This window comes from Oncorhynchus mykiss, unplaced genomic scaffold (assembly GCF_013265735.2).
Source record: "Oncorhynchus mykiss isolate Arlee unplaced genomic scaffold, USDA_OmykA_1.1 un_scaffold_254, whole genome shotgun sequence".
In the NCBI taxonomy this organism is placed as follows: Eukaryota; Metazoa; Chordata; class Actinopteri; order Salmoniformes; family Salmonidae; genus Oncorhynchus; species Oncorhynchus mykiss.
In genome coordinates, this window is record NW_023493711.1 from 66987 (window position 1) to 80000 (window position 13014).

At 48.9% G+C, this 13014-nt stretch overlaps 1 protein-coding gene across 1 annotated transcript in view; it reads left to right on the top strand.

Annotated features, from left to right (window-relative positions):
• The first annotated feature begins 5747 nt into the window (after positions 1-5747).
• The window catches only part of LOC118948730 (proline-rich protein 2-like), a 10259-nt gene continuing 2992 nt past the window's right edge, over positions 5748-13014 (top strand). The window contains exon 1 of the mRNA XM_036973471.1: positions 5748-5840. Within this exon, the coding sequence (XP_036829366.1) occupies positions 5748-5840 (93 nt within the window). The remainder of the gene's footprint in view (positions 5841-13014) is intronic.

Sequence of the window (13014 nt, forward strand, 5' to 3'; positions counted from 1 at the left end):
GCCAGAGGTATGGACAACAGGCCCTCTGATTTGACACACTGAACTATATCAGAGAAGTAGTTGGTGAACCAGGCGAGGCAATCATTTGAGAAACCAAGGCTGTTGAGTCTGCCAATAAGAATGTGGTGATTGACAGTCGAAAGCCTTGGCAGGTCGATGAATACGGCTGCACAGTATTATCTTTTATCGATGGCGGTTATGATGTCGTTTAGGACCTTGAGCGTGACTGAGGTGCACCCGTGACCACCTGTGAAACCAGATTGAACAGCGGAGAAGGTACGGTGGGATTCGAAATGGTCGCTGATCTGTTTGTTAACTTGACATTCGAAGACTTTTAAACCGATCACAGACAATTGTATCATTTTAAAAACATTGCAACTAACCCTAACCTCTAGTCTAACTAATGTTATCCGCATAGCTAGCGTTAGTCACCTAGCTAACGTTAGTGTTAGCAACCTATTCACCTAGCTAATGTTAGTGTTAGCAACCTAGCCACCTAGCTATTTGTAACATACTATATCATACGAAATGACTGATGAACAGCCACAAAGTTTATACACTGCTCAAAAAAATAAAGGGAACACTAAAATAACACATCCTAGTTCTGAATGAATGAAATATTCTTATTGAATACTTTTTTCTTTACATAGTTGAATGTGCTGACAACAAAATCACAAAAAATTAATCAATGGAAATCAAATGTATCAACCCATGGAGGTCTGGATTTGGAGTCACATTCAAAATTAAAGTGGAAAACCACACTACAGGCTGATCCAACTTTGATGTAATGTCCTTAAAACAAGTCAAAATGAGGCTCTGTATTGTGTGTGGCCTCCACGTGCCTGTATGACCTCCCTACAACGCCTGGGCATGCTCCTGATGAGGAGGCGGATGGTCTCCTGAGGGATCACCTCCCAGAACTGGACTAAAGCATCCGCCAACTCCTGGACAGTCTGTGGTGCAACGTGGCGTTGGTGGATGGAGCGAGACATGATGTCCCAGATGTGCTCAATTGGATTCAGGTCTGGGGAATGGGCGGGCCAGTCCATAGCATCAATGCCTTCCTCTTGCAGGAACTGCTGACACACTCCAGCCACATGAGGTTGAGCATTGTCTTGCATTAGGAGGAACCCAGGGCCAACCGCACCAGCATATGGTCTCACAAGGGGTCTGAGGATCTCATCTCGGTACCTAATGGCAGTCAGGCTACCTCTGGCGAGCACATGGAGGGCTGTGCGGCCCCCCAAAGAAATGCCACCCCATACCATGACTGACCCACTGCCAAACCGGTCATGCTGGAGGATGTTGCAGGCAGCAGAACGCTCTCCACGGCGTCGCCAGACTCTGTCACGTCTGTCACATGTGCTCAGTGTGAACCTGCTTTCATCTGTGAAGAACACAGGGCACCAGTGGCGAATTTGCCAATTTTGGTGTTCTCTGGCAAATGCCAAACGTCCTGCACGGTGTTGGGCTGTAAGCACAACCCCCACCTGTGGACGTCAGGCCCTCATACCACCCTCATGGAGTCTGTTTCTGACCGTTTGAGCAGACACGCACATTTGTGGCCTGCTGGAGGTCATTTTGCAGGGCTCTGGCAGTGCTCCTCCTGCTCCTCCTTGCACAAAGGCGGAGGCAGCGGTCCTGCTGCTGGGTTGTTGCCCTCCTACGGCTTCCTCCACGTCTCCTGATGTACTGGCCTGTCTACTGGTAGCGCCTCCATGCTCTGGACACTACGCTGACAGACACAGCAAGCCTTCTTGCCACAGCTCGCAATGATGTGCCATCCTGGATGAGCTGCACTACCTGAGCCACTTGTGTGGGTTGTAGACTCCGTCTCATGCTACCACTAGAGTGAAAGCACCGCCAGCATTCAAAAGTGACCAAAACATCAGCCAGGAAGCATAGGAACTGAGAAGTGGTCTGTGGTCCCCACCTGCAGAACCACTCCTTTATTGGGGGTGTCTTGCTAATTGCCTATAATTTCCACCTGTTGTCTATTCCATTTGCACAACAGCATGTGACATTTATTGTCAATCAGTGTTGCTTCCTAAGTGGACAGTTTGATTTCACAGAAGTGTGATTGACTTGGAGTTACATTGTGTTGTTTAAGTGTTCCCTTTATTTTTTTGAGGAGTGTAAATAGCATACCAAATGTAACATATCAGCATATCATATCATGCCAGCAGCATACCACTGCTGGCTTACTTAAGAAGCTAAGCAGGGTTGGTCCTGGTCAGCAACATACCACCCTGCATACCACTGCTGGCTTGCTTAAGAAGCTAAGCGGGGTTGGTCCTGGTCAGCAGCATACCACCCTGCATACCACTGCTGGCTTGCATCAAAAGCTAAGCAGGGTTGGTCCTGGTCAGCAGCATACCACCCTGCATACCACTGCAGGCTTGCTTAAGAAGCTAAGGAGGGTTGGTCCTGGTCAGCAGCATACCACCCTGCATACCACTGCTGGCTTGCTTCAGAAGCTAAGCAGGGTTGGTCCTGGTCAGCAACATACCACCCTGCATACCACTGCTGGCTTGCTTCTGAAGCTAAGCAGGGTTGGTCCTGGTCAGCAACATACCACCCTGCATACCACTGCTGGCTTGGCTCTGAAGCTAAGTAGGGTTGGTCCTGGTCAGCAACATACCACCCTGCATACCACTGCTGGCTTGGCTCTGAAGCTAAGTAGGGTTGGTCCTGGTCAGCAACATACCACCCTGCATACCACTGCTGGCTTACTTCTGAAGCTAAGCAGGGTTGGTCCTGGTCAGCAGCATACCACCCTGCATACCACTGCTGGCTTACTTCTGAAGCTAAGCAGGGTTGGTCCTGGTCAGCAGCATACCACCCTGCATACCACTGCAGGCTTACTTCTGAAGCTAAGCAGGGTTGGTCCTGGTCAGCAGCATACCACCCTGCATACCACTGCTGGCTTACTTCAGAAGCTAAGCAGGGTTGGTCCTGGTCAGCAACATACCACCCTGCATACCACTGCTGGCTTACTTCTGAAGCTAAGTAGGGTTGGTCCTGGTCAGTTCCTCGATGGGAGACCAGATGCTGCTAGAAGTGGTGTTGGAGGGCCAGTAGGAGGCACTCTTTCCTCTGGTCTAAAGAAAAATATCCCAATTCCACAGGGCAGATGTTGTGTAGGGTGTTGTCTTTCAGGTGGGACCGGTGTCCTGACTCTCTGTGGTCACTAAAGATCCCATGGCACCTCTTGTAGGGGTGTTAACACTGGTGTCCTGACTCTCTGTGGTCACTAGAGATCCCATGGCACCTCTTGTAGGGGTGTTAACACTGGTGTCCTGGTTATATTCTCAATCTGTCCCTCATACCATCACGGTCACCTAATCATCCCCAACTGACAATTGGCTTGTTCACCCTCCTCCCCCCTGTAACTATTCCCCAGGTTGTTGCTGTAGATGAGAATGTGTTCTCAGTCAACTTACTGGGTTAAATATATATATATATATATATATATATATATATATATATATATATATATATATATATATATCAATCATACTATTTGGATAATGGACATTTGATAATAATTTGAGTGTCCTGGATTGTTTACTATGTCCAGGTTAAAAAGCTCCAGAAGATTCCTACATGGTCGCCTATAGCGCTGAACAAAAATATCAACTCAACATGTAAAGTGTTGGTCCCGTGTTTCATGAGCTGAAATAAAAGACAGTAAAAGGCCACTCATGATCATTACATAGGTGCACCTGGTGCTGGGGACAGTAAAAGGCCACTCATGATCATTACATAGGTGCACCTGGTGCTGGGGACAGTAAAAGGCCACTCATTATCATTACATAGGTGCACCTGGTGCTGGGGACAGTAAAAGGCCACTCATGATCATTACAAAGCTGCACATTTTGCTGAGCACAATAGGATGCCTCCAATGTAGCTTTTAGAGAATTTGGTCTAAAATACTTATTTTCCACCATAATTTGCAAATAAATTCATTAAAAATCCTACAATGTGATTTTCTGGATTTTTTTCTTCTTCTACAGGCCTCTCTCATCTTTTTAATTGGGAGAACTTGCACAAGTGGTGGCTGACTAAATACTTTTTTGCCCCACTGTAAATGGTGGTCACACCAGAAACTGACCGGTTTTCTGATCCACGCTGCTACTTTTGTCCAACAGATACATATCTGTATTCCCAGTAATGTGAAATCAAAAGACTACAATTTATTTAAATTGACTGATTTACATATATGAAATGTAACTCAGTAAAATATTTGAAATTGTTGCATGTTGCGTTTATATTTTTGTTCAGTATAGATAGCTACAATTGTTGCCGTGGAGACAGAACATACGGACAAGAAGACCAGGAAGTGATTAGCAGCTCGTTTTTTGTCACCCTACGACCGAGAAAGTTGAGAAAAAGGGGTTTTGGAGTTCAAGGATGGGATAAAACTACACGATTGGCCACACTGATCACATCAAAGCTTCTGTATCCATCCAGCTAGAGAAACCAAACCAACCCTCTCAGGCTTTATAATGACAATACACCACCATCCGTGTGAAGTTGAAATGAGACTTTATTACGGTGTATTCTGACAGTCCTAGCATTAGCTGCGTGTCCAGTGATGCCTTCCTGTGTAACCCTAAACCAGACTCCAACCGGACACCTAACGTTGGCAAGGCTCTCAAATCATTCTCATCCTAGGTGGCATGTCTTCACAGAATGCTCTGTCTTGCGTGACAAAATGGCACCCTATTCCCTATGTAGTGCACTAGTTGTTGTTGTTTTTTTTAAACCAGGGCCCCGTAGGGAATAAGGTGCCATTTAGAACGCAGGGATCATCATACAGCCTGCCAATCAGAGCATTGGTTTCACAACACCACCAGGAGGCTCATGTCAGCATGATACAATTATCTCACCTTCTGAAGAAGCAGTCTGCAGCCCTGCCCAGCCCTGCCCTACCCTGTCCTGCCCAGCCCTGCCCTACCCTGCCCTGCCCAGCCCTACCCTGCCCTGCCCTGCCCTGCCCTGCCCAGCCCTGGCACTTCTCTGGGCTCTGAGGGCTGTCCTAGAGGCCACTTCTCTGGGCTCTGAGGGCTGTACTAGAGGCCCCTTCTCTGGGCTCTGAGGGCTGTCCTAGAGGCCCCTTCACTGGGCTCTGAGGGCTGTCCTAGAGGCCCCTTCACTGGGCTCTGAGTGCTGTCCTAGAGGACACTTCTCTGGGCTCCGAGGGCTGGCACCTTTCCTGCAGCTCAGGAAACTGTCCTGGAGAGTGACCCAGATCCTGGAGCGCTGGACTCTGTGGCTGTTCACAAACCCTCCAGGTCTCTGTGTGTCTGTGCATCGCACAACCATGTCCTCACTCACTGACACCATGGGGAGAAACATACACTGACATGGATGTTTCCCAAATTGCACTCTATCCTGTTCACTAGACAGTGCACTAGGGCCTAACTCTTGACCAGAGAAAGTAGTGCACTATATAGGGAACAGGAATGCTGAGCTTTCCTGTCTCGTCCCTTAACTCTCTCTACCACCAAGTCTCCAACCCCCCCCCCCCCCCCCCCCCCCCCCCACCCCACCCCCACCCCCCCCACCCCCCTCTATACCCCTCTTGCTTAACGTACTCAGACCAACGGCTGGCAGCCCCCCCCCAAAAAAGGGGACCACTAAAAACTCTACCTCCAGCTACTACTACATTCAGTTCTGGAGGTATTGAATAAATTAACACTCAGATCCAATTACCTGAGCTAAGCAGGGGGGTGGTGCTGGACATGCCTCTGGTGTTCTGGTGCTGGCAGACTGTGGGCAGTGGGATCCTGCACTCATGGCCTCCGGGTCTGGCTCCCAGATCGGATCCCAGGACTGTTACACACTGGACTATCCTGGCTACATAAATACAATTAATCAAAATGGCCGGGTTGGCTAAAAGGAAAACATGGCCTGGAATCAGTCTGTGTGGAGCGGACTGATGACTGGCCTGGCCTTATTAACCTGACTAATGGAAAACCTGGCCTGGAATCAGTCCGTGTGGAGCTGACTGATGACTGGCCTGGCCTTATTAACCTGACTAATGGAAAACCTGGCCTGGAATCAGTCTGTGTGGAGCTGACTGATGACTGGCCTGGCCTTATTAACCTGACTAATGGAAAACCTGGCCTGGCATTAGTCTGTGTGGAGCGGACTGATGACTGGCCTGGCCTTATTAACCTGACTAATGGAAAACCTGGCCTGGAATCAGTCTGTGTGGAGCGGACTGATGAAAGACAATCTGGACTGGCCTTATTAACCTGACTAATGGAAAACCTGGCCTGGAATCAGTCTGTGTGGAGCTGACTGATGACTGGCCTGGCCTTATTAACCTGACTAATGGAAAACCTGGCCTGGAATCAGTCTGTGTGGAGCTGACTGATGACTGGCCTGGCCTTATTAACCTGACTAATGGAAAACCTGGCCTGGCATTAGTCTGTGTGGAGCGGACTGATGACTGGCCTGGCCTTATTAACCTGACTAATGGAAAACCTGGCCTGGAATCAGTCTGTGTGGAGCGGACTGATGAAAGACAATCTGGACTGGCCTTATTAACCTGACTAATGGAAAACCTGGCCTGGAATCAGTCTGTGTGGAGCTGACTGATGACTGGCCTGGCCTTATTAACCTGACTAATGGAAAACCTGGCCTGGAATCAGTCTGTGTGGAGCGGTCTGATGACTGGCCTGGCCTTATTAACCTGACTAATGGAAAACCTGGCCTGGAATCAGTCTGTGTGGAGCGGACTGATGAAAGACAATCTGGACTGGCCTTATTAACCTGACTAATGGAAAACCTGGCCTGGAATCAGTCCGTGTGGAGCTGACTGATGACTGGCCTTGCCTTATTAACCTGACTAATGGAAAACCTGGCCTGGAATCAGTCTGTGTGGAGCGGACTGATGACTGGCCTGGCCTTATTAACCTGACTAATGGAAAACCTGGCCTGGAATCAGTCTGTGTGGAGCGGTCTGATCACTGGCCTGGCCTTATTAACCTGACTAATGGAAAACCTGGCCTGGAATCAGTCTGTGTGGAGCGGACTGATGAAAGACAATCTGCACTGGCCTTATTAACCTGACTAATGGAAAACCTGGCCTGGAATCAGTCTGTGTGGAGCTGACTGATGAAAGACAATCTGGACTGGCCTTATTAACCTGACTAATGGAAAACCTGGCCTGGAATCAGTCTGTGTGGAGCGGTCTGATGACTGGCCTGGCCTTATTAACCTGACTAATGGAAAACCTGGCCTGGAATTAGTCTGTGTGGAGCGGACTGATGAAAGACAATCTGGACTGGCCTTATTAACCTGACTAATGGAAAACCTGGCCTGGAAATAGTCTGTGTGGAGCGGACTGATGACTGGCCTGGCGTTATTAACCTGACTAATGGAAAACCTGGCCTGGAATTAGTCTGTGTGGAGCGGACTGATGAAAGACAATCTGGACTGGCCATATTAACCTGACTAATGGAAAACCAGGCCTGGAATCAGTCTGAGTGGAGCGGACTGATGAAAGACAATCTGGACTGGCCTTATTAACCTGACTAATGGAAAACCTGGCCTGGAATCAGTCTGTGTGGAGCTGACTGATGACTGGCCTGGCCTTATTAACCTAACTAATGGAAAACCTGGCCTGGAATCAGTCTGTGTGGAGCTGACTGATGACTGGCCTGGCCTTATTAACCTGACTAATGGAAAACCTGGCCTGGAATCAGTCTGTGTGGAGCGGTCTGATGACTGGCCTGGCCTTATTAACCTGACTAATGGAAAACCTGGCCTGGAATCAGTCTGTGTGGAGCGGACTGATGAAAGACAATCTGGACTGGCCTTATTAACCTGACTAATGGAAAACCTGGCCTGGAATCAGTCTGTGTGGAGCTGACTGATGAAAGACAATCTGGACTGGCCTTATTAACCTGACTAATGGAAAACCTGGCCTGGAATCAGTCTGTGTGGAGCGGTCTGATGACTGGCCTGGCCTTATTAACCTGACTAATGGAAAACCTGGCCTGGAATTAGTCTGTGTGGAGCGGACTGATGAAAGACAATCTGGACTGGCCTTATTAACCTGACTAATGGAAAACCTGGCCTGGAATTAGTCTGTGTGGAGCGGACTGATGACTGGCCTGGCGTTATTAACCTGACTAATGGAAAACCTGGCCTGGAATTAGTCTGTGTGGAGCGGTCTGATGACTGGCCTGGCCTTATTAACCTGACTAATGGAAAACCTGGCCTGGAATCAGTCTGTGTGGAGCTGACTGATGACTGGCCTGGCCTTATTAACCTGACTAATGGAAAACCTGGCCTGGAATCCGTCTGTGTGGAGCGGTCTGATGACTGGCCTGGCCTTATTAACCTGACTAATGGAAAACCTGGCCTGGAATCAGTGTGTGTGGAGCGGACTGATGAAAGACAATCTGGACTGGCCTTATTAACCTGACTAATGGAAAACCTGGCCTGGAATTAGTCTGTGTGGAGCTGACTAATGACTGGCCTGGCGTTATTAACCTGACTAATGGAAAACCTGGCCTGGAATCAGTCTGTGTGGAGCGGACTGATGAAAGACAATCTGGACTGGCCTTATTAACCTGACTAATGGAAAACCTGGCCTGGAATCAGTCTGTGTGGAGCGGACTGATGAAAGACAATCTGGACTGGCCTTATTAACCTGACTAATGGAAAACCTGGCCTGGAATCAGTCTGTGTGGAGCGGACTGATGACTGGCCTGGCCTTATTAACCTGACTAATGGAAAACCTGGCCTGGAATCAGTCTGTGTGGAGCGGACTGATTAAAGACAATCTGGACTGGCCTTATTAACCTGACTAATGGAAAACCTGGCCTGGAATCAGTCTGTGTGGAGCTGACTGATGACTGGCCTGGCCTTATTAACCTGACTAATGGAAAACCTGGCCTGGAATCAGTCCGTGTGGAGCTGACTGATGAAAGACAATCTGGACTGGCCTTATTAACCTGACTAATGGAAAACCTGGCCTGGAATCAGTCCGTGTGGAGCTGACTGATGAAAGACAATCTGGACTGGCCTTATTGACCTGACTAATGGAAAACCTGGCCTGGAATCAGTCTATGTGGAGCGGACTGATGACTGGCCTGGCCTTATTAACCTGACTAATGGAAAACCTGGCCTGGAATCAGTCTGTGTGGAGCGGACTGATGAAAGACAATCTGGACTGGCCTTATTAACCTGACTAATGGAAAACCTGGCCTGGAATCAGTCTGTGTGGAGCTGACTGATGACTGGCCTGGCCTTATTAACCTGACTAATGGAAAACCTGGCCTGGAATCAGTCTGTGTGGAGCGGTCTGATGACTGGCCTGGCCTTATTAACCTGACTAATGGAAAACCTGGCCTGGAATCAGTCTGTGTGGAGCGGACTGATGAAAGACAATCTGGACTGGCCTTATTAACCTGACTAATGGAAAACCTGGCCTGGAATCAGTCCGTGTGGAGCTGACTGATGACTGGCCTTGCCTTATTAACCTGACTAATGGAAAACCTGGCCTGGAATCAGTCTGTGTGGAGCGGACTGATGACTGGCCTGGCCTTATTAACCTGACTAATGGAAAACCTGGCCTGGAAATAGTCTGTGTGGAGCGGTCTGATCACTGGCCTGGCCTTATTAACCTGACTAATGGAAAACCTGGCCTGGAATCAGTCTGTGTGGAGCGGACTGATGAAAGACAATCTGCACTGGCCTTATTAACCTGACTAATGGAAAACCTGGCCTGGAATCAGTCTGTGTGGAGCTGACTGATGAAAGACAATCTGGACTGGCCTTATTAACCTGACTAATGGAAAACCTGGCCTGGAATCAGTCTGTGTGGAGCGGTCTGATGACTGGCCTGGCCTTATTAACCTGACTAATGGAAAACCTGGCCTGGAATTAGTCTGTGTGGAGCGGACTGATGAAAGACAATCTGGACTGGCCTTATTAACCTGACTAATGGAAAACCTGGCCTGGAAATAGTCTGTGTGGAGCGGACTGATGACTGGCCTGGCGTTATTAACCTGACTAATGGAAAACCTGGCCTGGAATTAGTCTGTGTGGAGCGGACTGATGAAAGACAATCTGGACTGGCCTTATTAACCTGACTAATGGAAAACCAGGCCTGGAATCAGTCTGAGTGGAGCGGACTGATGAAAGACAATCTGGACTGGCCTTATTAACCTGACTAATGGAAAACCTGGCCTGGAATCAGTCTGTGTGGAGCTGACTGATGACTGGACTGGCCTTATTAACCTGACTAATGGAAAACCTGGCCTGGAATCAGTCTGTGTGGAGCTGACTGATGACTGGCCTGGCCTTATTAACCTGACTAATGGAAAACCTGGCCTGGAATCAGTCTGTGTGGAGCGGTCTGATGACTGGCCTGGCCTTATTAACCTGACTAATGGAAAACCTGGCCTGGAATCAGTCTGTGTGGAGCGGACTGATGAAAGACAATCTGGACTGGCCTTATTAACCTGACTAATGGAAAACCTGGCCTGGAATCAGTCTGTGTGGAGCTGACTGATGAAAGACAATCTGGACTGGCCTTATTAACCTGACTAATGGAAAACCTGGCCTGGAATCAGTCTGTGTGGAGCGGTCTGATGACTGGCCTGGCCTTATTAACCTGACTAATGGAAAACCTGGCCTGGAATTAGTCTGTGTGGAGCGGACTGATGAAAGACAATCTGGACTGGCCTTATTAACCTGACTAATGGAAAACCTGGCCTGGAATTAGTCTGTGTGGAGCGGACTGATGACTGGCCTGGCGTTATTAACCTGACTAATGGAAAACCTGGCCTGGAATTAGTCTGTGTGGAGCGGACTGATGAAAGACAATCTGGACTGGCCTTATTAACCTGACTAATGGAAAACCTGGCCTGGAATCAGTCTGAGTGGAGCGGACTGATGAAAGACAATCTGGACTGGCCTTATTAACCTGACTATTGGAAAACCTGGCCTGGAATCAGTCTGTGTGGAGCTGACTGATGACTGGCCTGGCCTTATTAACCTGACTAATGGATAACCTGGCCTGGAATCAGTCTGTGTGGAGCGGTCTGATGACTGGCCTGGCCTTATTAACCTGACTAATGGAAAACCTGGCCTGGAATCAGTCTGTGTGGAGCTGACTGATGACTGGCCTGGCCTTATTAACCTGACTAATGGAAAACCTGGCCTGGAATCCGTCTGTGTGGAGCGGTCTGATGACTGGCCTGGCCTTATTAACCTGACTAATGGAAAACCTGGCCTGGAATCAGTGTGTGTGGAGCGGACTGATGAAAGACAATCTGGACTGGCCTTATTAACCTGACTAATGGAAAACCTGGCCTGGAATTAGTCTGTGTGGAGCGGACTAATGACTGGCCTGGCGTTATTAACCTGACTAATGGAAAACCTGGCCTGGAATCAGTCTGTGTGGAGCGGACTGATGAAAGACAATCTGGACTGGCCTTATTAACCTGACTAATGGAAAACCTGGCCTGGAATCAGTCTGTGTGGAGCGGACTGATGAAAGACAATCTGGACTGGCCTTATTAACCTGACTAATGGAAAACCTGGCCTGGAATCAGTCTGTGTGGAGCGGACTGATGACTGGCCTGGCCTTATTAACCTGACTAATGGAAAACCTGGCCTGGAATCAGTCTGTGTGGAGCGGACTGATTAAAGACAATCTGGACTGGCCTTATTAACCTGACTAATGGAAAACCTGGCCTGGAATCAGTCTGTGTGGAGCTGACTGATGACTGGCCTGGCCTTATTAACCTGACTAATGGAAAACCTGGCCTGGAATCAGTCCGTGTGGAGCTGACTGATGAAAGACAATCTGGACTGGCCTTATTAACCTGACTAATGGAAAACCTGGCCTGGAATCAGTCCGTGTGGAGCTGACTGATGAAAGACAATCTGGACTGGCCTTATTGACCTGACTAATGGAAAACCTGGCCTGGAATCAGTCTATGTGGAGCGGACTGATGACTGGCCTGGCCTTATTAACCTGACTAATGGAAAACCTGGCCTGGAATCAATCTGTGTGGAGCGGACTGATGAAAGACAATCTGGACTGGCCTTATTAACCTGACTAATGCAAAACCTGGCCTGGAATCAGTCTGTGTGGAGCGGACTGATGACTGGCCTGGCCTTATTAACCTGACTAATGGGAAACCTGGCCTGGAATCAGTCCGTGTGGAGCTGACTGATGAAAGACAATCTGGACTGGCCTTATTAACCTGACTAATGGTGATTATAACCAGGACCTGAAGAGAAGAAGAGATGAACTGCCCAGTAGATAACCAACCGGATAGCTAGCGCAACGCCTGCCTGTTGTCAAGGCAGGGCCTACACCATACAATGTGCTGCTATCAGTGTTGACATGGGAGATAAACAACCACAAAAGATACAGTATCTCTCTCTCGCTCTCTCTCGTCAGAAATCACGCCCACACATTCTTCGACATAGACCTAGAAACGAGAGTTGAGAGAAGAAAAGATAAAATAAAATAGTCAGTCATAGACTGGACATACCACCCCCCCCCCCCCCCCCCTCCTCAACTGGCCCTATACCCATTTTCCCCAGAGAATTATAGACTGTACATACCACCTCCCCCCTCCTCAACTGGCCCTATACCCATTTTCCCCAGGGAATTATAGACTGGACATACCACCCCCTCTCCTGCAGGCCTCATCAATCAGCCGGTCTGACCTCTCCTGCAGGCCTCATCAATCAGCCGGTCTGACCTCTCCTGCAGGCCTCATCAATAAGCCGGTCTGACCTCTCCTGCAGGCCTCATCAATAAGCCGTACTGACCTCTCCTGCAGGCCTCATCAATAAGCCGGTCTGACCTCTACTGCAGGCCTCATCGATAAGCCGGTCTGACTTCTCCTGCAGGCCTCATCAATCAGCCGGTCTGACCTCTCCTGCAGGCCTCATCAATCAGCCGGTCTGACCTCTCCTTAGGGGAAGAAACGGTGCAGTAGCATGTCAATGGCGAGGCTATTTTGACAT